Source organism: Schistocerca nitens, chromosome 5, assembly GCF_023898315.1.
Source record: "Schistocerca nitens isolate TAMUIC-IGC-003100 chromosome 5, iqSchNite1.1, whole genome shotgun sequence".
In the NCBI taxonomy this organism is placed as follows: domain Eukaryota; kingdom Metazoa; phylum Arthropoda; class Insecta; order Orthoptera; family Acrididae; genus Schistocerca; species Schistocerca nitens.
This window is the reverse complement of record NC_064618.1, coordinates 450,734,357-450,761,973: the sequence shown is the minus strand read 5'-3', so window position 1 is coordinate 450,761,973 and position 27,617 is coordinate 450,734,357. Positions and strand designations below refer to the sequence as shown.

At 36.9% G+C, this 27,617-nt stretch overlaps 1 protein-coding gene across 1 annotated transcript in view; it reads right to left on the bottom strand.

Annotated features, from left to right (window-relative positions):
• LOC126259262 (mucin-12) overlaps positions 1–27,617 on the bottom strand; it is a 310,106-nt gene that overhangs the window by 126,582 nt on the left and 155,907 nt on the right. The window contains exon 8 of the mRNA XM_049955895.1: positions 19,704–19,922. Within this exon, the coding sequence (XP_049811852.1) occupies positions 19,704–19,922 (219 nt within the window). The remainder of the gene's footprint in view (positions 1–19,703; positions 19,923–27,617) is intronic.

Here is a 27,617-nt window from a genome sequence, read left to right as displayed (position 1 = left end):
GAGAGGGAAGGAGGAGGAGGAGGAGGAGGAGGAGGGGGAGAGGGGGAAGCAATTCACCCATCCAATCAGGAGAATGATGCAGGGAATAAAACAATGGATGGCCACAAGAGGAATTCACCCACAAAATGTAAGCTGGTAAAAACTACACAGACATCATGACACTAGAAACAAAAAGGTGAGAAGATATGAAGAAGCCCACCAACTTGTAGCTTGAGAAAATGAAGAAGCAGCAGATGTAGTTACACTTGGCAAGTATGGAAGAAAGAACAGACGGTAACCTCAAAAAAGGAACTGTCCTTACCTTCACTTGAGGAGATTTAAGGAAATAAAAGATATTTAAAACTATGACTGGCATGAATTTCAGATCAACTCCAGAAACAAATTCAATTACCTAGCCACCTCACTTTGTAATGTCAGTAGGAATAAGAGGGTAGAGAGAGGAAGAAGAAGAAAATCAATTCAAGTAACTGTAAAGCAGTGTATATATAACACAATGTGTTAGTTAATAATGAATACAGTGAATGCAACACAAATGAGCACTGAGAAAACTGTAGTGCCATATCTAAGGAATATGACAACACTTGACAAGAAACCATCAAAAACTAATTTCATACAGAAATATGAACAGGCAAATGCACCAGTATGATTAAAAGTGACACATATAATAATGTAACAAATTCTCTTGATAGAGACAAGGTGTACAATCCCATTACATTGATAAAAAAAATAAAATAATAAAATAAAAACTAAGCCGGAAGAGGGTGAGCATCATCTCAGTAGTAAACATGACATGATTAAATAGATTTTTAATGAAGAACATTTAATAGATTTTTAATGAAGAACATTTCTGAGACAAGTTAGGAATCATTCTGAGCTACATTTATTCAACAAATTTGTGGGATATGAATGTTACCTGTGTACACAGGTACTGTAATGTATGTATGTGCTGTTGGAAGGATAAATAATTTCACAGTTGTTTCAAAGATAAAAAGTTGAATCCAAAGTACTACCCATACATTTTACCTTTCAGACTCATATAAACAGGCTCTACCCTGTTTAATACTGGTGACAATACTGTTAACCTCACCCATAATAGTCCACCACTTTCATTACACTGCCAACAATAGAAGTAATTTGTGTTCTATGCACCACAAGCATCTACAAACTTAAAATAATACAATGGTAGTAGACCTCTGTATGTTTCGTGTGAACATAGCTGAAACTGCCATCCATGAAAAATTTTATGGCCAGCAGCTGTGAAGGGTCGGAAACTGCATTACCAGTTTCTTCAAGCAAAATAATACGACAACAAATTAAAGCCAGCATTCGACAACCGCATTGTATCTTGTTTCTGTGTTATACTACTCTTTGGCTTAATATCTTAGCAACTATGCTACTATTATGAACTTTACCTCTCTCTGATGTATCAGCTATAGGGATATGAGAGGCAACTTAACAAGTATGCTATCATTATGAATTTTCCCTCTCTCTGACGTATCAGTACTAGGAATATGAGAGGTACAGGAAAATGCGCAATGTAAAACACTAATATTTCTTTTGACACTGAAATGTAGTTACATCACAGCTCGAATAATTGCATTATGTTGCTGAAACTTTTTGGTCTAAAACTATAGAAGCTTCTAAGTTATTTTTCAGCATCAACAGCTGAATCATGTACACAACATTTTCTACCAAAAATTATGGATATTACAATTCTGAACAGTAATTAAATTACATATGTTCTGCAACAAGTAGTGACAGGCAATGTTTGTTACACAATGCAACACATGAAAATAATATTAGTCAACTGCTGCCATCAAAAATCACAGTTTGATTCAACATCAGAAAAAATGGAAAATTTCATGTTTCATTAAAAACTGCTGTTTTTCACTATGCCACTAACCCTCCTCCCCCATACAAGTTGATAATGCCATCATTTACAATAAGTGTTCAAGCCGCAATCTATAAAATAAAAATAACTTGCATGATGAAACTATAACATTTGATGACAACAGTATATCATGTTGCAGTAATGAAAAAAATTAAATCTTTAAGGCCTCTACATAATTTTAAACTGTGTGTGTCCAAAATCATGTCCCATACTGAAATCTTAAAAACCACTGACACCAAAATCTGTTTAGCCTTTCTCAGATTATAAGTAACGAACAAAAATAATGGAAGGAATCAAGAGTGGCCACTCTACTGTTAAGGCGCTAACAGTTGACAAATGCACACAAATGAGGGTCATATCATTTCTAAGCTCTCAGACAAAGTTCTTCCTGACTGAGTAATAAAGAATGCAAACACGCATGCATACACTAAACTGTCTTGGGCTACAGCACTGGAAGAATGTGGTCATCCAAAACATGTATCTATCTGTGTATGTTTTGTTAGCTTTCTTCAAGAAAGAACAACACTATGGTTATTAGTTATCTTTACACCTACCATTATTTGTATTCCGTTTACAACTTTCCAGTATGATACTAGTACGAAATAGTTGACAAATTTGTGCAAAATTCCTGTGGGAATAATGACGTGGACTATATTCTTAACATACACTGGATCATAAGCTCCACAGCAAATGTCTATAAGTCGTGTCAAACTTCAGTCTCCTAAAAAATCATTTAACAGGCTATTGATTCAACTAATGATCTTGCGGCCTAATGGAAATGTAGTAAAGATTTACAGGAGTAGTCAGTAATATTTTGAAAACAATGTAGATGCCCCAATTTAAAACTGATAAATAATAGCTCTAGTAATTGTTGGTACTAAATGCTTTTAAAAAAGCAGCCATTAAAACTGAGGCAATGGGAACCTATCTAAAAAATAAACAAATATTTTGCTATTTCAGGAAGTTTATCAGATAGATTATTACACACGCTATATTTAAGTGCGTGATTCAGTTATCACATACATAACATGATTAGGAGAAAACAAACCAGACAGCTATGAGGAAAAAGTCCATTACAGAATACTGTGTCTGGAACATATGCAAAACAATTATATCCTATATAGACTCACTTTCATAAATAGGATTGTTAAAAGACCTGCATAATTATGTGGTAAATATTGGTGCACAAATGTGTATTGTCCTGAGTTGTGCTATGTTTGATTTGGTAAGAAGGTAAAAATTAATAATTCAGTCAGGTGTATTGTTCACAAATTAATCAGTAAATGAAATGATTGCATGGCATTGTTGGCAAGGAGGCCCCATGCGGGGAAGTTCGGCCGCCGTATTGCAAGTCCTTTTTAGTTGACGTCACTTCAGCGACTTGTGAGCCAGTGATGATGAAAGACACACAACACCCAGTCATCACGAGGCAGAGAAAATCCCCGACCCCGCCGGGAATCGAACCCGGGACCCCGTGAATCAGTGATACCAAATCTCAGACAATGAAATGAATGGAAGCCAAATGAATAACTGTGAAATGAAAGTGGATTTAGTAAATTTGAAGTCAGAAGTTGTAATAAATATAAATGACCAAATGGTTTAAATTATGCAGAGCAGTGAATGTCAAGGAGTTGAACTTAGGGGGTAGCCCCAGTCAATGAAATATAATTCAGAAATAGATTGTAATAATGAATGCATACACTGGAAAGGCAAAGTTAGGAATGTGATCCAGAAATAGAGGCAAGAATAAAAATTTAAAAATATTTTTAATAGTATCTTAAACATTCCAAGCAAAAACTTTGAAATAATTAACAACAGACATTTATTAGACATATTTTGCCAAATTTTTATATATGTTCCAGAAAAGGCATGGGCTAGGAATGAATGAATACCAAAACAACCAGACTTTCTTGAAAATCCAATCTTTCCTACAAAAGATAACCACTGAAAGAAAAAGATAAACAGAAAGAATTTATGGAATGGCCCATGTATAACTGAAGGGCAGAGGATACAAGGGAATTTGTATTTCCAAGTAAAAAACCAATAATAACAGAAGGTACTCAGGAATGAGGCAACAGACAAACAAAGTCCTGAGAGGTGGGTTTCTCACGAGGATTGAATTATCTTAAGGCCAATAGCCCCGTAAAGCCATAGTAAACATTCAGCAAGAATGCGTTTTATATGAAGGGGATCTTAACTGAAGTTGAATAAAATATTAATTTTCCAACAACAACTGGTAAATCTGGATGAAAGCATTTAAATAGCTTTGGATCTTGGAGCAATCTAAGTACAGTAAATTCTAAAGTGGTGGTTTCACCACTGGAAATGGGCATTACCTATATCACATGATATAAGTGCCTATATGGTAGAAATAATAAGAAGCGCAGCAAAAAAGTGAAAGAAATAGTTCTAATAGCAACTGAAATTGGAAGTTTATGACGATGTTCATATAAGGTATCGTAGATAACAGATTGATTTACAATATCATTGACTGTGGACTGAGTACATAATGTTAAGGTTAATTTCAGAAGGGATGAATATCATACTGGAGAAGGCCTGAGACACTTTTCTAAGGCAAGAAGATATGGATTAAATGAGAGGGCCCTAGTTTACAAATTGTAGGTTCTAGTTACAGATTAAACAAGCCACTTGCTGTGAAAGGATATGAAAACAAAGAGGCTGTGGATGGAAGAACAAACTTAACAATTAAAAGGCAATATTATGAGGGCAACCCACTTCCATGTGATCAGAAACAAGAGTTGGTAGAACACAAAGACATTTTTTCAACCAATGTCATTCAGTGGTATGAAAGTTGTTTCAAGATTAAAGAATAAACAGTTTCCTAATTACAAAATCTTATTACATTGCTACAGATTCAAAAAAAAAAAGAAGCAAGCAAATAAGCTGACATAATAGAACAAACTAATGGTCCACATAAAAATGTATTACAGGCCGTGTAAAAAGTAAAAAAAAAAAAAGTAAGGTTATTTTTCCAATCGGACAACGTGCTTCCGTTGAATGGAATAAGAAGAAACTATCAAGTATGTATTCAGGAATTATTAATGAAATTTGTATGGGCGAAACTTGAGTTGTACTGGCCCGTAACTGGCAGCTGCCATTAGCAACCAAATCAAGAATGCATACTGTTTTTTATTTCAACTGAAATGTTAGCTTACACAGGCACACCGGTATTTGCCCTGTACCAAACACTGAGACATGATCAACTCAGTATATGAATTTATTAACTGTGTCAAAAACTGGGATGAGCGCTGCAAAATTGTTAAAAAATATAGTTTGGAGAGAGAGTGTGTAACCGAATTCCCTATACACACTTTGAGGACACGTTGCTTACAACAGAACAAGTGGGGGAGGGGGGGAGAGGGAGAGAGGGAGAGAGAGCGAGTCTGGTAAACATGGGCTCATGGGCTCTAAAATGCATATGTTAATATGCTATTGGCACTTTTTCATCGTCAATACTGTGAAACACACCCATTTTACTGAAAACACTTTGCTTTCCATATTTTGGGTAGTATGGACCAAAACAAGACAAAAATATCTAGTACACATGGACTCTAAAATGCCTACCTTAAATGCTATGGGCACTTGTTCAATAGATGGACAAATGCTCTTAGCTAGGGACAGGAAAAAATCTATTTATTTTATGGCAATTTTTTGCGAAATTCAGTGCAATTTTTTGACATACTAAGTGCCATTTTGTTCCCAAGTCTCTGTTATTTTATTTCATCTATTTCAGCGTTTTTTCTTTCCTTTTCCATCTTATTTTTCTCCAATTTGAGTGATGGTGCCAACAGCCCAGTCTTGGAGGGCAGCAAGGGTGACAGACAGCATACACACAGTGTACAGTATACAGGTCTATACTGATGACGAATTGCAGCTTGGCATCAGTTTTCAGCAGGACTCAGCAGCAACAGCCATATTCTCCTACAGATGGTGGAGAGATGGACTGCCGAAATATTGAATTACAGTGTAACCCTGCTTTTATATTTCCTGAATTAACATTTTCTGGTCATTTATGACTTTTTTTTATCACTTCTATCAAATTTCCTATGCCAACAATGTTAATTCGTACCTGATTTTGAGACAACATATTTACAATTTTCCCATGATTTACACTTTATAAAAAATGCTTGTGGAGAAAAAACTGATGTAAAATGATGCTGGCACGATGATGGCCATCAGGTAATGTTTACAAACATTGCGCAGTTAAGATTCTTGACACTGGGCACTCTACTAAGCAGATTTGCCCAGTAAACGTGTAAATGTTGAATAATTCATGACGTATCTCCTGCCACTGCGAAGCTCTACTTGGCGTGGTGGCTAATAGGAGTAACTAGGTTCATTCGAATAAAGATACGATTAATCACAACCATGTCTCTACTGCACACATGCAGTTTTGTGATTGTCATCATCATTGTCACATCTTTGTCGAACCACATTTCCCTTCACTCACTCCACTTTGCTGAAGTTTTTTTGGTTTAAACACTGCGCCAATTAGGTATTTTTTCATGCTGAGCAAAATACATTTCAAGAATTTATTTTCAATGTCTAGTGCAGTATTTATGTAATTTTTGTGTGTGTGTGTGTGTGTGTGTGTGTGTGTGGGTGGTTTTCTACATAACCCCAGAAAGATGACTACAGCACAAGAGATGCACAACAACAAATCTGCAAAGATCACACAAAATACACATGGAAATACTTGCTCTTGACGACGAGGGGGGGGGAGTCAAAACGCGTTGTGATAAGCATGAAAAAATATGTAAACAGCACAGTGGTTCCATTATTTAAATAATGAATGACAGGTGCAGGCTTTCCAAAAACATTGATTATAATGTATTAAATTCAGTCAAACGTTTCTACTTCCCAGAAAGTTATCAGTTCCCATTACATCAGCAGTTTTTATTCGATAATAAACCTTTATTAGCTAATAAACAAGTCCATGACAAGAATTTTGATGCCTATTATGTATATAAAATGGGAAAATGTAGGGAGGTATCCTATCTGTAACTTCTGCAGCTTAAAACACTATTTCCTACAGGTGATAATTTTTCCACTTTACACTTTTTTTAAGCCCCTTGAAAAGTGTAAAAGCGGGTTTCCAATGAATGCTGATTTTAGCATCCAGCAGCAAATCCAAGAAGACTTTGAAGGCTTATTACATCAGGAAAGCATATAAAGTCACAACTTATAGGGTTTTACCATAACATTCTGCAGTATATACACAAAACAGAAAAGACAAAATAATTCATTTAGTTTCTTCCAAGTATGCCAGAGAAGGACTTGTGGTGAAAGAAGAACAGATCCAGATGTGATACACATGATGTGCATCCTAAATAACTTTCCTATCACTTAGTAATTGAATACCATCACAACAGTGTTAAGCCAAAAAATGGTATGTTACAGGTAGGGGTGCTTGTGGACAATTGTGAAATATAATAAATTGTAAGTGTAGAAGTGTTCCTGTAAAACAAATAATTATCTTATTCCATCACCTTTCATGTTTGCATCTGGGTAACCTTAAGGCCAACTTCACAGTTAGCTGCTGGCATACATCATACATAAATTGCAAGGGGGTATCCTATACGTAACTTTTACAGCTTAAAACATTATTTCCCACATTTTACACCATTTTTTGGAAGTCCCTTGAAAAGGATAAAAGTGGGGTTTCACTGTATGATTTTTATTCCGCCCAGTACAGTTGTCGGCCCATATCTGTAAATGTCATTTGACAATGAAAGATGAAAGCACTTTCAGAACACAAGATGTGGCCCAATTTCCACTGCAACCACCAATGCTCTCATGGCACAAGAACATAATTTTGTGATACTTCACCAACATACAGGCACAGGTTGTAACTTGACAACTGCCTGCTACAAAACATATCTACACAAGTTAATGTGGGGGCACAAATTACCTTTTGCATTTCAACACAGGGCATACGTAGCTTCCCGTTATCATTGTTGAGAGAGGTTTTGCTTTTTCTGCCTTTCACAGATGCAATGCTTTGTAAGCAGAAATGTGCAATTTGTTTATGCTAACTATGCAATTTGTCTGATTTGTCAATCAGTCACATATTGTGCACATGTTACCACAAGGTTGATGGAATGCCAACTTAGGAAACTCTCACTTAAACATTCTCCTGTTGAACTGGTGATCTTCAGTAGTTGTAACATTACGAGTCAAGACAGCTGTAACGGAACTTGAATAGCGTAAAGTTATCGTTAAAAACGCACGCCGCGCGATTTGTTACGATTTGGTCGGTCATAACAGTAGTAACATGCTTTTGAATACAATTAAAATATAACGGCGATATCTGTTTAGAGTTATTGGAAATAATATGTAATAAATTAACGAGTAAGGTAGCCGATCCTATACGAAGAGGTAGAATTGGGCATATTAAGGTGTTTTGCTTTATATCGACTAAGCCGATGATACGGCGTCTTTTATTTTCCGTTTACTCTTAGAAGAAGAAAAAAAAGAAAACAAGTAACGAAGTGCTAATTGTGCGTTGTGAAAAATATAGGGGCGAATTTTAAATAGCTACAGTGTATAATCAGACTAACAAATGGACATTCAGTTACGCGAAATAGAGGACAGTGAAGTGTGGTCATTAAATTAAGTACACCTACAGTGCGGTCAATTCCGGGATAAGTCTATTCGCATCTCATGAGGGACGCGGTATTGAGACCTTTTTTTTTTTTATTACATCACGGAGAGTGGGCTTCAATTTATAAAAAGGAGAAAAGCTGTATCATTATCATTGACTGTTGGTGTTAAGCAACCAAAACTGTTCATAAAAGGGTTTCGGTGAATGAGTGGTGAATGCGAAATGAAACTGTGAACAAAGTTATGTTAAATAAAGCAGAAGAGACAAGACAGTTTGGTCGTATCTGTTATTATTTCATAAACCGTAACATTTCATCTCGTTGTACGAAGCCTTTATAGACGATCGTTATGACAATTTGCTTTGAAGGGATCTCGTTACGAGTTAAGTTTTGGGGACCTGGTCAACAGGGAATAGTTCGTAGATCTTAACTACTGCAGCTATTCTGGAATCAGGTGCTACCGCGACCGTTGTGTGTTGTCAATGGCTTAAGGTCATCATGTCTCATGCTCTAAGATCGACGCGCCTTTCCTCTTGGTATAACGGTGTCTCACGGTAACAACGACAACGCCGATGGCGAAGGAAGATACGGTAGATAGTCTCAGGTTGCAAAATTTTCAACAGTCGGTACAGTCTATGAATACTGAGAGAAATCTGAGGTAAGGTAATATTTCATTGATTTATGCCACATAATGATTTTCCTCTGCTAAAAATGGCATTATATGCGACTTCATCAGTTTTTTTTTTAATCGACTTCAGCTTTTTAGCATAGGAACACAAATTTTATTCCAATGACTTTCAAATATTTGCACTTGTTCTTCTCCTTCTCCTCCTCCTCCTCTTTTACAGTATACACGTTTGTCTGTTAGCTCCAACATATTTTTAACTCCTTAACATAAAACCTAGAGCTATCTTGTTTTCATTATTTTGACAAAAACTGAAAATCCTGTGCATACTCAGGCAACATAAAAGCATAACTTTGAAAACATAGAAACCTGCTTATATCCATTTCAGCACTGACAGTTAAGTGTTTGGCCACTAAAGAACATCTGGTACAATATTTGTAGCCTGGTTGTCATGCTTTGGTTGAGGGGGTTGGCACTTGACATCGCCTTTACTGTGCACAGCTTTGGATACTCCATAACAAAACGCGTGCTTTCAGCCTCAGTCCTTTATTGTTGTTAAGGCAGTTCTATCAAAAAAGGATGGCTATAGTGATTCTCAGTTTGACATTGAATTTAACAGCTCAGAAAGTGAAAAAGAATGTAATGTTATCTCATCACACAGTGAAAGTGCCGACAATTCGTCAGTTGAGTGGCAAGTGTTCACCAGGGGTACGAGATAAATACATCCCACTGTGCTCCAGCCAGCTCCTCCAAGATTGATGTTCACAGAAAACATTGCAAAATACATGGTTAGATTTCATAGCTACAGAGAAACTAAAAAATGACTTCAAGGCTCAGAATATTTTAGTCAAAGTCCAGTGCACAATTATACTTGGGAATTTATTAATAATGATCTTCAAAATTTTGTAAGTCATTATATTGAGCTTTAAAAACTATCCTTTTATGTCTAGATGTAATGCCATTCATTACGGAATGTTTTTAATCAATTAAAAAAAATATTTTAAAAAATTATGTGAAGGGGTCAAAAAATCGGCTGAAAACTTGCACAAGCCTACTGTAAGAAGGTAAGCAATATACAATAGAAACTTGCCTCCTACTTAATGTTGGATTATCGTATTATCCACCACAAATTCTCTGAATAGTCATGATATTAACACTCTAATGCCCAGAGGGGTCAAAATGACCCTTTTTGGTTTTTAAGTGCTAGCTATGTTTTGCAGAATGATTCAAGCAACATTTACTATCATAACATTTATTTATTTGGCATGTACTTTCATTACATTAAAAGACAGTGCATTTCGCCTAATTGATTATCACTTTTTTCCAGTTTCACCTTTAACGTCCAGAGGGGTCATATTGATCCTTTTAGAAAAAAATCTATAATTTTGTTTATAGTTATGCCACACATTTGTCTCCTGCATTCTCAAGCATCAGCTACTTTACTCTGTAGTGCAATAATTTACTTTTGTTCATATTATTGCCATATCAAATGACAACAATGGACTCTGTTCACCATTGTCCATCATTCCTTTGTAAGAATCAGTCTTTCAAAGGTAATTGTGAGCTGAAGATTGAAACGAATCAAAAAGAGGATTTACGATATGAAGAAATTCTTGCAGTGTTACAAAAAGTCATGAAGTGTGATTCAGATGGTGGCGAACTTTTTTCTGACGATTCAGAGGAAGAGTTTTTACTTCAGTCATTGAGAGAAGATATATCATCTAATACTAATGATTCTGACTCTTCAGATACAGATAATGGAAGTTTACATTCTAGTAAGTATATTATTATTATTATTATTATTATTATTATTATTATTATTGCTGCTAATTTATAATAATCTTATTTTTATCTACATATAATTCTACTGTACTGTCCGCAGCTCGTGGTCTTGCGGTAGCGTTCTCGCTTCGTGCGCACGGGGTCCCGGGTTCGATTCCCGGCGGGGTCAGGGATTTTTCTCTGCCTCGTGATGACTGGGTGTTGTGTGTTCATCATCATTTCATCATCATTGACTCGCAAGTCGCCGAAGTATCGTCAACTAAAAAGGACTTGCAATACGGCGACCGAACTTCCCCGCATGGGGCCTCCCGGCCAACAATGCCATACGATCATTTCATTTTTTACTGTACTTAATTTAGATTTTATGGTGGCTTTCTTACATTTGTTCTATTATTCGTGCTCTCTAGATCGAAAAGAATCATGTAACAGAAGAGGAGATAATCCTGTTCCTCAGAGTGTAGAACAAGTGACTGCTTCTTCGTCTGATGAAAGACATAAAGAAGTTGCTCCTGGTGGAACAGTCTGGATAGAAGCACTGCCTAATTCACAAGGTGGGTGTCTTCCTAATCACAATATTTTGAGACACTCTCCTGGACCTACACCACATGCAAAAAGAAATGTAAGTGATGAATTTGTCTCAAGTGCTTGGCACTTGTTCATAGACAACCATATAATCAAACATATCTTGTAATGCACTATAACAGAGGCACACAGAGTACTAGGAAATGACAGCTGGTCAATGACCGTGGAAGAACTAGAAGCATTTATTGCAATTATTTATGCTCATGGTGTGAGTGGTTGCTGAAGTACAGACCTTCACACCTTATGGTCAGTTTCCTGGGGCCTACAATTTGGGTGGAAACCATGAGTAGAAATAGATACTGTGAGATTACAAGATTCTGGAGGTTAGCCGGGAAGTCTACACACTCTGTACAATTACAGAATGATAAGTTTGCATTGGTTTCTCCTGTCTAGAACAAATTCAAAGAAAACTGTACAATGTGTTACAAACCTGGAAGTGACATAACAATACACAAGCAGCTCTTCCCAAATAAACCTAGGTGCCCGTTCACACAATTCATGGCTTCAAAGCCTCACAAGTATGGGCAAAAATACTGGTTAGCTGTAGATATTGAAAGCAAGTATGTACTCAATGGTCTCCCTTATCTTGGTAAGGATACTGCACGATCCAAAGATGAAGGGGTTTCAGATTATGTAGTGATGCATGTTATAGAACCATTTCTGGGCAAAGGCAGAAATGTCACTACAGACAATTACTTCACTTCACTCAAACTAGCCAAAAAATTGAAAGAAAAATCAACATCCATTGCAGGAACTGTAAATATAGCAAGAAGAAAAATACCACAGGCTCTGAAGTCCTTGAAGAATCCTCTGTATTTACTCCACAAAAGAGGTAAGACACGATGATATTTCCTTGACAGTCTATCAAGGAAAGAAAGAAAAAAATGTGCTAGTGATGTCTTCCCTTCACCCTAGTGTTATCATAAATACAAATGAGAAAATAAACTCCACAAACAGTACGTTATTACAACAACAACAAAAATTGGAGCTGTCATAGTGGATAAAATGATGAGGCAGTATTCAATCAAGGCTTCCTTAAGAAGATGGCCAGCGCAATCCTACAATATCCTTGACCTAGCAGGAATTAATGAATGTGTAGTATTTAGGGCTGTCACAGGGAAGAAGATCAAAAGAAGACACTTTATTCAGCAGCTTGCAGATGAACTATGCTCTGAGTATGTGAAGAGTCACTTTCCCCATATGGCCACAGACAAGTGTGAAAAGAACGAAAATAAAGATGAAGATGAAATGCCACAGAAGTGCCGTAAATGTTAAGTTCTCAAAATTCTGCAAATGTAATGAAACTATTATCAAGTGCAGTGTTTGTAAGAAGATGGTTTGTGGAAAATGTACAAAGGAAACTGCATACAAATGTGTCAATTGTGTAAAACAATGAAGTAGCTGAAATTTCTGTACACATGAAAAGTTCAATTTTTTATGAATTTAGAACACAGAAAAGCCTGTTACTTGCATACACTTGTTTGGGTGTTACTAGGTTCAGTGAAATTGTTTATTTGTCAACAAATAATACAATTTGTGAAACTTCCTGGCAGATTAAAACTGTGTGCCTGACCGAGACTAGAACTCGGGACCTTTGCCTTTCGCGGGCAAGTGCTCTACCATCTGAGCTACCAAAGCACGACTCACACCCGGTCTCGCAGCTCCACTTCTGCCAGTATCTCGTCTCCTACCTTCCAAACTTTACAGAAGCTCTCCTGCGAAACTTGGAGAACTAGCACTCCTGAAAGAAAGGATACTGTGGAGACATGGCTTAGCCACAACCTGGGGAATGTTTCCAGAATGAGATTTTCACTCTGCAGCGGAGTGTGCGCTGATATGAAACTTCCTGGCAGATTAAAACTGTGTGCCTGACCGAGACTCGAACTCGGGACCTTTGCCTTTCGCGGGCAAGTGCTCTACCATCTGAGCTACCGAAGCATGACTCACGCCTGGAAGGTAGGAGACGAGATACTGGCCGAAGTGGAGCTGTGAGACCGGGCGTGAGTCGTGCTTCGGTAGCTCAGATGGTAGAGCACTTGCCCACGAAAGGCAAAGGTCCCGAGTTCGAGTCTCGGTCAGGGCACACAATTTTAATCTGCCAGGAAGTTTCATATCAGCGCACACTCCGCTGCAGAGTGAAAATCTCATTCTGGAATACAATTTGTGTCCGTTTCTTTTTATTCACAACTCTGTATCTGAAAAGGCTATAAATCTTGTAAACATTAAAATATAATAAATGCTTAATATTTTGAAATAATAATTCAGAGAACTTTTTTTAAATGGTAGGGGCCAAATTACCCCTCTGGGCGTTCACGGGGCAGGCAAAGTCTGGGCATCCGAGTGTTAATGAGACCCATCAAATATATTCCTTATACATCAGCTGCCCATTTCCAAAATTCTGTATGAAGTTTTCCTATAGCCTCTTCAGTGAATTTACAGCACTTATAATGGTGCTTTTAAATGTTGCCTAGGAAAGAATTTTGTGTATAAGCAATTTTGGTTAAACACACACAAAAACCTAAAGTAAGAGTAAGGAGTAAGTAATTCCATGTTACCATTCTAAATGGAAGGGGTTTTGGTAGCATACTGATTTACAAACACATATGTGTATCACAACAAACACTACTACTTGTTACCACCACAAGTAGACACACTGTTGTTGAGACAATGTATAAGGAGACACTACCTCGTCCACGCCAACAGCTCGGCACATACAACTTACACTATCTAATGACTACGTTTTCATCTTAAGTTTGATTATATTTAGACATACTACCTTCTCTGTGCCACTGGCATGCTCATATACTACCTTTTCAATACGAAACTCAAAATTGAAATTTTTGGCAGTTACGACCTTTCTCATGACAATGCCTCAAATGTACTAAGTATCAGAACTAGGTTCTTTTCTGAAGTTATACTGAAGCAAAAAGATGTTCCTCTCAACTGTTGGATTATGGTTGGGAGAAGCAACAAATGATTTGTTTGAGTTCTTCCACGTCAAATCAACACAGGGTTTTCTTGAACTTTGGCACAGGTGTCCTGTTGGTATAAAAGAGAAATATACTGAGATACGTCAACTCATTTCTGAATTACAGAGCTGTAAAGTTATCAGAAATGGGCCCAAAAATGGAACAGCAACTTTTAGAATTGTTGCAGAAGCTTTCCTAATTGAGCTACAGGCTTGGGATGAATACCATTTTATAGCATTTTTCACGCCGAAGTAAAAATGACTTTTCTTCATCTAGCTGGGCCATCTACATCCTTCTCATATCCAAGAAATGCTGATATTCTGTGGATATCAGTAATAGATCTTCTGGTGAAAATAAATCCCGTGATTCCTACTGGAAGAAATTACACGTTACTTGAATGTGATGCGTACCAAATGAATGAAGCCTTTACGAACTTAAAATAATAAAATTAATTAATAGTTAGTTTTACTGTAAACTATTTACTTAAATCTTTATTGCAACAGTGTTCATGTTTATTTTCATTAAAATGTTAATATTAGTACTGTTGTAATAACACTGTTCGACATGGGTTCTATTTCTGATATTAAAGTATGTGCTTCTAGACCATTTTACCGTGGGAAATTCAAATATGTAAACAAAAAATCGTTGTCAGGGATACTTTATTTATATATATATATATATATATATATATATATATATATATATATATATATATATACATATATATATATATATATTTTCACAATTCATGGCAAACAGAGAGATGTTTTGGAGAAATACGGGTATGTTGCCGCATCCGGTAGTGATAGAACGTGATAATTTCTTGTGCAACAGCAGGTGGGAAGAATCAGACATCATTAGGTTACCACCGCCACACCTATGTCATTAAGACCACCTGAAACATCTCATTAACTCGAACGGCGACAGCCGGTCGCTGCCTCGTCAGTAAAGCTTCACGCCTCCTAGGGGCAGGTGCATCGAGTTTACAACAGTGCTGTTAGCCGCAGTTTGTGTCAGTCTTAACGAGTGGGTGTTTTGGCTGACAAGTAACTGTCTGTCGTATTTCCGAGCACGGATGAATTTTTTAATTCCTGTGTGTAAACTGATTGAGCCTGGTGCTGAAGGTAAAACGACTGCTTGTTTTTACACATCAGCGTTCCTCTAGTTCCCTACTATTAAGTTAATACAGGTGTATTACCAAAGCGGTATTTTTAAATTTGCAGAAATGCCACGTTGTCGTGGATGTCGATATAAGCCGGACAACTTCTGCTACATCTGTGGGAAGTTCACTTTTGCCAGAAATAGGAAGAAAATTTCTTCAGTCATAAAGAAAGCATACAAACATTACTTTGGAGTATAGGTGGAGACCAAGATAAAGAATGGGCACCACATTTCTGTTGTGCTACATGTTACTGCAAACTAATTCAGTGGTGGAAAGGTAAAGAGAATGTTGCGATGTTTGCTGTTCCCATGGTGTGGAGGGAGCCTAAGGATCATGTTACTGATTGTTATTTCTGTCTAACAAAAATTCAGGGTTTTACAAACAAAAAGTCGAAGAGGCACATTGTTTACCCAGATCTGCCTTCAGTGAGAATGCCAGTGCGGCATTCGGACAACCTTCCAGAGATCAAATTCCGAGTGACAGTGAAATAAGTAGTACTGAAGAAATCACAGATGATGATTTTTTATATCACTGCACAAGTGAGTCATCGCCACATTTGTTAACACAGGCAGATTTAAATGATTTAATACGTGATCTAGGGCTAAGTAAACAAAAGGCGCAGCTGCTTGGTTCAAGATTACAAGAGTATAATCTACTGCACCAAAGTACTAAAATCAGTGTGTTCAGGCACGGAGAACATGCCTTTATTTCTTATTTTTCAACTGACGAAGCACTGACATTTTGCAATGATGTTGCTGGCCTGATGAAAGTGCTGAACTTCACTTATATTTCACAGGAGTGAAGACTTTTCATAGATGCATCGAAAACAAGTCTGAAGGGTGTTTTGCTCCATAACGGAAATAAAATACCCTCTGTTCCAGTAGCTTACGCTAGTTTGACAAAAGAGAATTACGAATTCGTACAAAGGATGCTAAATTCATTAAAATACAATGAACACAAATGGAAAATATGTGCAGATTTCAAGGTAATTGCTATGGTACTGGAAATGCAACAAGGCTACACAAAGTATGCCTGTTTTCTTTGCGAGTGGGATAGTCGAGACCGAAATTCTCACTTCGTGAAAAAGAAATGGCCTAGGCGGAGATGGAAAGTTGGCGAAAGTCTGGTAGCTCCTGAATATATACTACTTCCACCGCTTCATATCAAACTTGGCCTGATGAAACAATTCGTGAAGGCCATGGATCCAACAGGCTGTGGGTTTGCATATCTAGCTACCAAATTCTCTCGTCTTTCAGCTGCAAAAATAAAGGAAGGTGCATTTGTGGGCTCACAAATCAGGGAGCTGCAGAAAGATGCAAATTTTGAAGCATGTTTAACTGATAAAGAAAAAACCGCATGGGACTGTTTCAAGATGGTGTCGGAAAACTTCCTCGGAAGAAAAAGAGCTACTAACTACAAAGCAATTGTGAAGGATATGATCAAAGCATATCAGGATTTGGGGTGCAATATGTCTTTGAAGGTACATATGATGGACTCTCATCTGGACTACTTCACAGAGAGTTGTAGTGACGTATCGGATGAACATGGGGAAAGATTCCATAAAGACATTTCTACCATAGAAAGGCGCTATGAAGGGAAGTGGGTACCTTCTATGTTAGCAGATTATTGCTGGAATATCATTCGAGAGAAGAAAGATTCACAATACAAGAGAAAAAAGTGATGTGCATTACAAGGCAGTTGTTTGTCAATTTTCTGCAATTTCTCATGTCAAATAAATGCTTCAAAGTGTATACACATAGGTTACTGTGTTATATGTTAGATCCCACCCTCCATTAATGTGATGAACTTATAACATCATAAAGATGTGCATTCGTTTGTCGAATTTCACCTCACGTTTGCTGCACTATATCAGAAACTGAAAAGAGAAATAAAATTGCGATTACTCATAAACTATCCCTGACAGAATAAAACCAAAAACAGTTTTCAATTCAGCACTCAAAATACAACTAGGATCACAATATTTTTTATCAGAAATAGGAAAAAAAGTTTTTTTAAGAACAGTGTAATTAGCATGAGTACACAATCAAATTATTGGAAATATAGCTTGTCTTCTTTTCTTTTTTTTCACTACTGAAGAAAATATCATCCCAAATTTATATTTTGGCCTGGGATTTGTAACAATACTAGCTAATCATGGAATAAATTTGGAAATTTTAAAATTGTACTTCTTGAAAAAAAAAATTAAATTACAATTTTGTTTTGAAAAGAATTTTCTTATGTTAACCTATATATTATTGTCTGCCATAGGAAGGGGCATGAAAAATGATGTAAAGTAGTATTCATCCCAGGTCTGGAGCTCAATTACGAAAACTTTTACAGCTATTCTAAAAACTGTCATTCCCTCTTTTTGGGCCCATTTATGATAACTTTACATCTCTGTAATTGTCCGCCCCCGGTAGCTGAGTGGTCAGCACGACAGAATGTCAATCCTAAGGGCACAGGTTTGATTCCCGGCTGGGTCGGAGATTTTCTCCGCTCAGGGACTGGGTGTTGTGCTGTCCTAATCATCATCATTTCATCTCCATCGACGCGCAGGTCGCCGAAGTGGCGTCAACTCGAAAGACCTGCATCAGGCGAAAGTTCTACCCGACGGGAGGCCCTAGCCACACGACATTTCATTTCATCTCTGTAATTCAGAAATGAGTTGACATATTTCAGTAAAATTTCACATTTTTCTAAGTCTATACCAGCTGTAAAAGAAAATCTGGTGTGAGACAGTGAGGTAGAATATGGTCTTTTTCTTAGTTGATCTGAAGTGGAATGACCAGTTTTAAAATACAACTTGTGCAGCTTAAGACAAGGTTGATTAAGTATCCGAAACCTTTGGAGTAACTAAAGTTATCCAACACATTAAATATAGCCTAACTGAAATTAATTTGTTGTACATGTGTGCCACTATCCTGGTAAAGTTAGACACTGAAAAAAAAAAAGATATATGACATCTAAATGAACTTAGGTTATCATACAAATAATGTTACTGCCCTGATCCTGTAAAACTGAGTGAAGACAAAATCAGCAAAGAATAAAAGGAACAATTCAAGGCAACTCAGCTAATTTAATTCAAATCTGACACACTTCAAATAAGCTGTATTATCTGACCATATCCAATCATCATGATCTGAATGAAACCGTCAGCATGAAATCCAGTATACTAGAAAAGGCAGCAATCTGACACACACATACATGCTGTCCTCCACAGTACCACCACCTTTTATCCTTCCACATCATACTGTACCGTTAACTATCCATGATTTGAGAAGTATTTACCTTCTCCCTGAAAGTCTGTTTTTCCATAAAATGGTTGATAAAAATCATGCCACTGTAAGAGCTGTCAGCTGAATGCGGACCCATTTATCTATCCTTCACACAATCAAATTTCAAGTTTTCCTCCCTTAAAGACTTTTCACTGCGATTTGTTGGCTCATATCTAAGCCATTTACAATGAACAAACTAGACTCAAGACAAGAAGCAACATAAGATGGTGGCAACAGTCTCTGCCTGTCGGGACTCTGTTGCACCACAAAAGCAAAAATGTTAAGACGTGAATTATGGTTCTGCCAGAATACAGCAAGAAAACATTTTAAATTCTTCTATAACAAGCATTAGTGATTAATCTGTCATGGCAGGGGAATTATCTTTTGTTGCTTCTGTCTTCACACTTAACTGACATGTTATCTGCACTCCTCTATTCCATTTCCCTTCTATTTTAATCTCACTTCGCATTTTCATTTTCTCATACTAGCTGGGAATGTTTAATGTAAAACGCTTTCCATGTTCTGTCATATTATCACTAGCTATCATCATTGTACACTTTGTCCCCTAGTTAACATAGATTGGAATGAGAACTAAGCATCGTGAAAATAAATCCACATTATCTGAGATTGGCTTTAATCACAAAATTTTATTTGCAAAAAAGTGCAATGTCATAAAACAGCATAAATTATTTTTGTTTAAACTCTGCAGCACAACACCCAAACTGAAAGAAAAAAAAATCTCTCTCTCTCTATGAAGAAATGGTGTTATCGGGTTCACATAAACAGTTACTTACACCTGAGAACCACGAAGCTTACGTCGCAGCCCTTGAATAACTATTTGTCCTGTTGCAGAAGAAAGGGAGTTATTTGTCTGGCGACCAATAAATCCCCTTGGTTCAGGCACCAAATCAGTCAAACTACTAGTACTCCCACACTCTGAATTAGTTCGAGAAATTGAGCGCATGAGAGCTCTATTTGCACGTTCTTCTTTCGCTGTGATGCCCTGAAGCAATCTGCAAGAGATAAAAACCGTCTTTAACACATGTGTTCTTAGTACATCTAGATTTCTTCTAATTGATGACACAATTTTAATCACTGCAAGGGTAACATTCTTTTTGACTACCTAGGGTGCTCATAGATTAAGGGCAAAACTTTTTCAACTAATTCAACAACCCTATGCTTTGATATACAGCAGATACAAATTCTTACAAAACTATCACTCAATGAGGCTTATTATTCAAGTCACACAAAGTATCACACTTTCTGTGTTACAGACATGGATAATAAAAATCCACACTTCTATGTCTGGACAGAAGATCAAGTTGACAATGTACCATTAGTTATTTCGGGTCTCTGAGATAATCTGGAAAAGTTTGAGTTTCCTATTGTGAATCCTAGCTTGAGGCTTTTTATAGAGGGCTGTGGAGGACAAGATAAGAAATACTATGTGGTACACACTGACTTTCTTTCGGCTTCAAAAAGCTCCTCAGCAGCTTAAGAACATAACGCTGTTTTTCCAGTAAGAAGCCACTCATTTATTCCTGCTGACAGTCTTTGGAGTTTTAGAAAAACATCTGCAAAAGAAATCTGAGGTACTGACACACAAAGATTACCACGGTGTTTATAAATTGGTTGGTTCAATCCACATTTTAGATGAGGACGGTAGTGTGAGAAACTCCAAACCACTCAGTGAAAATTTCAAAAACATGGACGGCGTCAGTGGCATGAAACAAATATGTTAAGGAAGTCAATCAAAGATGAAAATGTCACAGTCAAAATAAAAAAACTTATCACTGTAATGTTCCATTCACATTGTTCAGCCCTTGAAAAAAATAAAAAAATAATAATAATAATAAAAAAGAAGTTCCCTGTTGCTGACTCATCAGTAATTTCATGATACAGTACAGTGAATGAAGCAAAGTCGACTGATGTGAATAATTTCCTACACAAATGTTTTGGGGATGATTGGGAGAGCACAGGAGATTTTGGTTTCCATTATAACACAATCGAGGCAGTTCCTATTGTAAGTGGCAGTCAGGAAGAAGTTTGTATGTCAGCTTGTTGCTGCTTCGAAGGAGGAGGACTGTACCAAATTTGAAGGGAAACCAACAGGATGGTCACTCTGATAATTCTATAAATCGTAATTTTTACCAGAAACACATTGTGAATTCAATATAAAATGATTAATGTGAATGTATTTATTGTGTAATAAAATGATTTTTCAAGTCAGCTGGCATCAAAAGGACGTTATGAACATGCTATACATTAGAATCTCTTTTTAAAAAATAAAAATATATAAAAAACAACTTAACTTTAATTTTGTATTGACAGATAACATTATTCTTTGCTTAGTTAAACATTTACCTCATTAATCGTTTATTTCTATATTTTACAAAGTATTGGATCAAAGCATAGAAGTCCAACAAATTTTCCATAAATTTGAAGAACACAATTGCAAATTGATTTCAGTTTATGATGTTGCTAGAAGTACATCCCAACTTCACATTTTAAATTTTGTGACAAATGTTCCAGGTTAGGAGTAATCAGTTTTTTTTTTCTTCTTCTGTAAAATTTGGTCTTCTGGAAATAATACAATATGGAACTATGCTCCTCATATATAATTATCTTCAGTTCGACATAAGCCACTCCCCATCCAATCTTGCTGAGACACTAATGACTATCAGTACCCTGACACATTAAACAATGGGAACGCCAGGTTGGAATACCAACAATATTAGGAAAAGGTTAAATTGGTACTCACCCAAAAATGACTTGCTGAGTTTCAGACAGGCACAACAAAAAGACTCTTACGTATTATAGCTTTCAGCAAAAGCCCTCTTCAGCAAAGAAACACACACACATTCACAAGCAAGCACAACTCATGCACATACGACTGCTATCACCAGCAGCTCCAACCAGAATATGACTGGTGCATGAATGGCAATCTGGAAGGTGGCGGGGAAGTGGGAGGAATAGCAGGGTATGGGTGGGGGGAGGTAAGATCACTGCTGGGATGTGCAGGGACTAGAAGGCTGCTAGGTGAGACAGCCAAATGCAGTTTTCGCCCCCTCTGTCCTCACATCCCCTCACCCTCAATCTGTGCTGCCCTCTGCCAATGCACCCATAATCCTTTCCCCTTCCCTGCTCCTCCCTTTTCCTCTCCCTCCCCCTCCACCCCACCTTCTGAAGCTACACCTAGCAGTCTCACCAAGACGTCATCTAGACCGTGCACGCATTGTCAGACAACGCTCTTCTCTCCCCCCTACAACTGGTAGTTTTATATTACACCTTCAAGTCCCTCACATATAATGTCGGACCAAAATGAAAGTAGATTCGTGGTCAGTCCTTTATCAGGAAACTGAGCACAACAGGGTATGCTGATGGTAGATGATCTCAAATCTTTTACTGATTTCCAAAGAGAATTAAAAGCTAAACACTAGAGAGAAGGAGCACAAAAGAAACTTTGTTTGGAATTATTGGGGACTGAAACCCTATAATAGCAACAGACATTTTGTTGAATTTCAACTAAATAAAGCCAAATATCTCGATGATCTGATTCATCAGAAGCACCTGTCAGAAGTTATCAACAACAACCTACTGTGGAGAGTACGAGATAAATTATTAGGAAAAGACTAGGGAAAGGTTAGTAATCGTTTAGAATATTTGGAACAGCTCGATATGACAAAAAGTGAGTCAGAATGTTGGAACAATAACTGGACAGTAGACAGGGACAGCAGACAAGTCCAAGTTAATAGTCAATTTATAGGACAAAGAGAAGAGAAACAAATATCAAATCCAACATAAGAATAGACAGAAATGCAGGTGGAGAGATGCTAATCAAAGTACTGCTGACAGAGATCTGGACACTCAAGAATTTCATAACACCACACAAAGAGACAACTCATAAGCTTCGGAAGATAGGCTTGATTTTCTGAAGTTGTTGCGATGGAACCAATATCATTCAAATCCGATATGGTAAAGGTAATGCGATGACGAATAATTTATTATATAAGAATCAATGTATACCTAAAAATTACATCTGAATAAAGCTATGCGGTATTGTAGGTAAGTTATCAGTAGATATAATTGTGGATCGAGGCAGTGGAATCTGTGTTGTGACCTATAATTTAATGTATTTATGTCTGACGCTGCCAATCACCAGAGTGAAGTTGATGGGAATTACAGTAAATTGGCACAGGCACAAATCTTAATTCATTTCTCTATTGGCAAAGGGTTGTGACCTATAATTTAATGCATTTATGTCTGATGCTGCCAATCACCAGAGTGAAGTTGATGGGAATTACAGTAAATTGGCACATACAAGTTTAGTTATCTGATGCCCCTTGTATCTCATTTAAACATCCCTATCCTTCTTGTAACTGCATGGCTATTAAATTCTTAAGTTATTTTAGACTTTTGTAGAGGATCTGTAGCTTTTCCATATGGTTATGATCACAACTAGTATCATTACCACTGGATTCCATGGCAAATAATAACAAGCATGTAACACTCGCAATAGTAAGTGTGCTACAATGAATGGAGATACATATGAGCCCTACATATAGGGAAAAAATATCAGTGGAAGATACAGCAACTAATATGATAAATCATAACGACTTAATGCAAAGGAGAAAGTAGACATTATTCAACTGCTTACCAGTCATTGAGAGATATTTCCACTGAAACCAGTAATGACTAAAGATTTCACATGCACACTACAGATAAAACCTCACAATCCTTTCTATGCGAGACCATACGAGATACCAGTAACAGTAAAGGACATTACACGTCACGGAAGTAATAGAATTGGGATGTAATAGAAATATCTAACAGTTGTTATAATAACCAACTGGTTATCATTAAGAAACCAGATGGAACAGTCAGGCTAGTGCTTGATGCAAGAACACTAAATAAGATAACAGAACCACAAAGAGACAGACCACCCATAATAGATGAAATGTTGACAAAATTTTCAGGGGTAAAGTGCATTAGTACTATTGATTTAACATCTGGATATCTGCAAATTAAACTACATGAGATGTGTAGTGAATATACAGCATTTCTATCCTATGGTAGAGCTTATCAAATCAAGTTTATACCATTTAGATTGAACATCTGTGTCAGTGTCCTTAAGAGCTCTTGATAAGGAAATTGGAGATGATCTGAAAGACAAGATCTTGATACACATAGTTGACATACTAATAATACTGTAAACCTGATCACGTATATATACTGGAAGAACTAATACCTCGATTACCACATTTACCCAAGTATAAGGCTACCCTGAATATACGGTGATGCCATTTATTTATTTATTTATTTTTTAAGGGGCTCCTTCAGAAAAATTAATTTTTTAAACATTTTCTGACTAATCAAACTTACAGACTTTTCTTGGTGTAAGGTATCTGCCTACAAAGTTAACATTGCGACTATTCTAAATGTATGCCATTTACTGTCTACAACATGATAATACAACCAAAAATAAAATAAACAAAAAGAAACTGTTTACATTAATTTTTATTTGCAGTGCATTTTTTCTTTACTTAGCGTACTTTTTTATCATCATCGTCATCATCGCCATCCTAAATGAACAGCTCTGAAATTTATATCTTCATTGTCGCAAATATTTGGCTGTTCACTGAAGTGACAGTGTTAATGTACAATGTCTTTTGCTTCCAAACATATCGTATGCCCACTGCTTTCTCACTGGCCATGTAGAACCTGCAGCTGACACATGCCCTATCATTCCCATCATATGTCATAGCGAGCGTCGATAACATTGCCGCATGAAACACGTCATTGGCCTCAATCTAGACTTTTAGCATCTCCTACGGAAGTGCATGCTATTGTTGAGTACTTGTTTAATTTTAAAGTCAATTGGATTCTGATAATAAGTGGATTCAGGCAAACTGGAAGATGTTCATAAAAAGCTGAGGGATGCAGTATAGATCCTCACTGGTGGCAGCGTGACAAAATTTGCTGTCTGCTCTCCATTCCCCTTCCCGCACTCATTAGTGTTCTCAGCTTATCTGATGTCACTGTTCACTCACCAAGCCTTCCATAGTGCTGTGCCTGAGTAACAGTGAAACACGGCAGCAATATCCTCTAGGTTGCAGGTCAATGTAACAACAGCAACTAATAAATAAATAAAACATCAAAATCAAGATTAAGTCCAAATCTTGAACTTTTGCTCATCCTGCAACTAGTGTTGGTGCTACCTTGCTACCTCCAAAACGAGTCTTTCTGCTGTAATTTATTCTTGTGATAACAACTGCAGTCAGTTTAATGTGATTGATCATTTGTTACAAATTAATTTCTGGATTAATTTTGTGTGTTGCATCAGCTGAATGTCACCACCTTGTTCTAAAGTTGATCAGAAGCTGGTACCGTTTTTCTCCGGTATTCCTGTACGTGAACAGCAACCAATTTTCTCATTTTCAACCCACTTGGTAAGTCATTAGTTTCTCATAACCAAATAAAAGTTGACTTGCACTCAGCATCAAGAAATAGTTTCTGAAGGACAAGGTTTTCGCTTTTGAATGTTACCTTCACATAAAAAGCAGCATAAATGTGTGTGTAGGATATCCCTCTATGAGAACTTTTACTGCAAAACTGTTCAAATACAACAAAAGTTTGTGAGTTGATAGAATTTAATGCTATTACCTCCTGTGTTTCACAAAGTAGTCAATTTGTTAGGCAAAGCATAGTATAGTTGAAGAGGCTGGTTCAAAGTTTCTCTCGTATCTGTGTGTCACTTGACAGCTTGAGCAATGTCAGTACTGTGTTGAGTACTTTGGCATATTGGGAATTCTTGAGCCTATTTCAATGAAAATATTGTTTGTTAAACCCTACCCTTCAGAATCCTTCAAAATAAATATGTACAAAACCACAATAGCCAAACCATCTGTAAATGTAGGATGGACCCTATATTAGTCTATTTAACAATGTAGAAACACTTACCTAACCACCATTATTTTGATTTGTGTAAATAAGAGCACCCTTTATTTGTCAAATACTGAATTTGGGAGGGGGGAAAACTCATCTTATAATCAGGTAAATACGCTATATCCGAAGCGAATTACCTTGAAATTATCTAAATCTCAATTCGGTAGGACTTAAGTTAAATTTTTAGGATTTGTGATCAATAGGGAAGGAATAAGACTACACACATTACGTTGGATGTGATTGGGAAACGTCCACAACCATCAAACAAAAAACAACTGTGAATATATTTAGGGACAGCAGGATTTTACAGAAAGTTTTTGAACAAATAAGTCCTAAATGCACGGCATATGGCTAAGTTAATGAAACAATATTCAGTGTGGCAATGGGCACAGAATGTACAGCCGAGTTTTTAGCTATCAGGGACAGTTCAGTGTCAGCACCATCACTGTTGCTTCCTGATTTCAGATAACCATTTCACATGACAACAGATACCTTGGATTACTGTCTAGGCGCCCAGATGGTATAACCGAAAACAGACATTAGCAGTAGTACAGGTGATCAAACAGTTTAAATAGCTGTTAGCAGGACGAGAGACCATTGTCTGTAGCGATCACACCATCATTAACAGTACTCTCAAAAAGTAGGTTTGTTACACAGTAAGATCACTAGTTGGTACTGTTCTTGTAAGAATTTAATTTTTCTGTAAGTTATGTCAAAGGCAACAAAAATGTAGTACTGGATGCACTGTCCTGGCTTCCAATAGGTTTATGGCCACAAAAAGACTGCAAAGAACTTGGCACTTCCACAATATATTTTTTGAAAACTATCAATTTAGGTCGGGAAGTTATAAATTTCTGTCATAACTTCCAAACAGAACAGCTCGAAGGTCAAGCACAACTTAGAACATACTCAATGGTTAGAAAATGGGAGTGAAGAGTTAAACACCAGATGGAAGCTTCACACATGGATTCTAGTCCACTAGTCACAGTTCGAGTAAGTGGTTGCTCTTTATTCCATTCAACCAGACTGAATTAATAATATGGCGTATATATCTAGGGTACAGTCACTTTGGCCCTAAGAAATTTATCAAGCACATTAAAAAGTATTATTACTTTTAAAACATGCACTGACAAGTTAAAAACATTTTATGACAGTCTGAGACTTGTCAGGAGGTGCAAATACAGATGACAAAACTGCATATCTTACTTCATTGCATAATACTCAATGAGTTATAGGACTTAGTGGAAGTGGACTTCTACAGTCCACTGCCTCGTTGGGCAGGGAGGTATGGTGTTCATTTTCGTCATCCTGGAATGGTGGTCGATGTTAGTTAAATTGCATCCGCTGAGAAAAGCATGACCCATAGCATCATACTGAAGCTGACAGATCATTATTTAAAGTTAGTAGGAAGACCAAAACATTTGTTGTTGGATAACGGTATACAATTTATGGCAAGCCAATTTAAGGAGTTCCTAGCAGGGGAAAAAATCAATTCTATCCTCATATACTGGTACCACCCACAGGCTGACACAACCATACATGTAATATAGGAATTAGGACATACTGTGCAGGAAAATATACCAAGTGGATTGGGTTCCTGAGTGATCTTGAAAAAATGCTGAACAAAAATCCCCATTCAGTTATCCGGGTACACACAGAGATTTTAGGCAAGCAAGTTGAAGGTGAACCTTTGTTAAATTATACTGAATCACTTGGATTACTCCAGTACCACAGTCCAATATCCAATAGACATTAATTAAAAC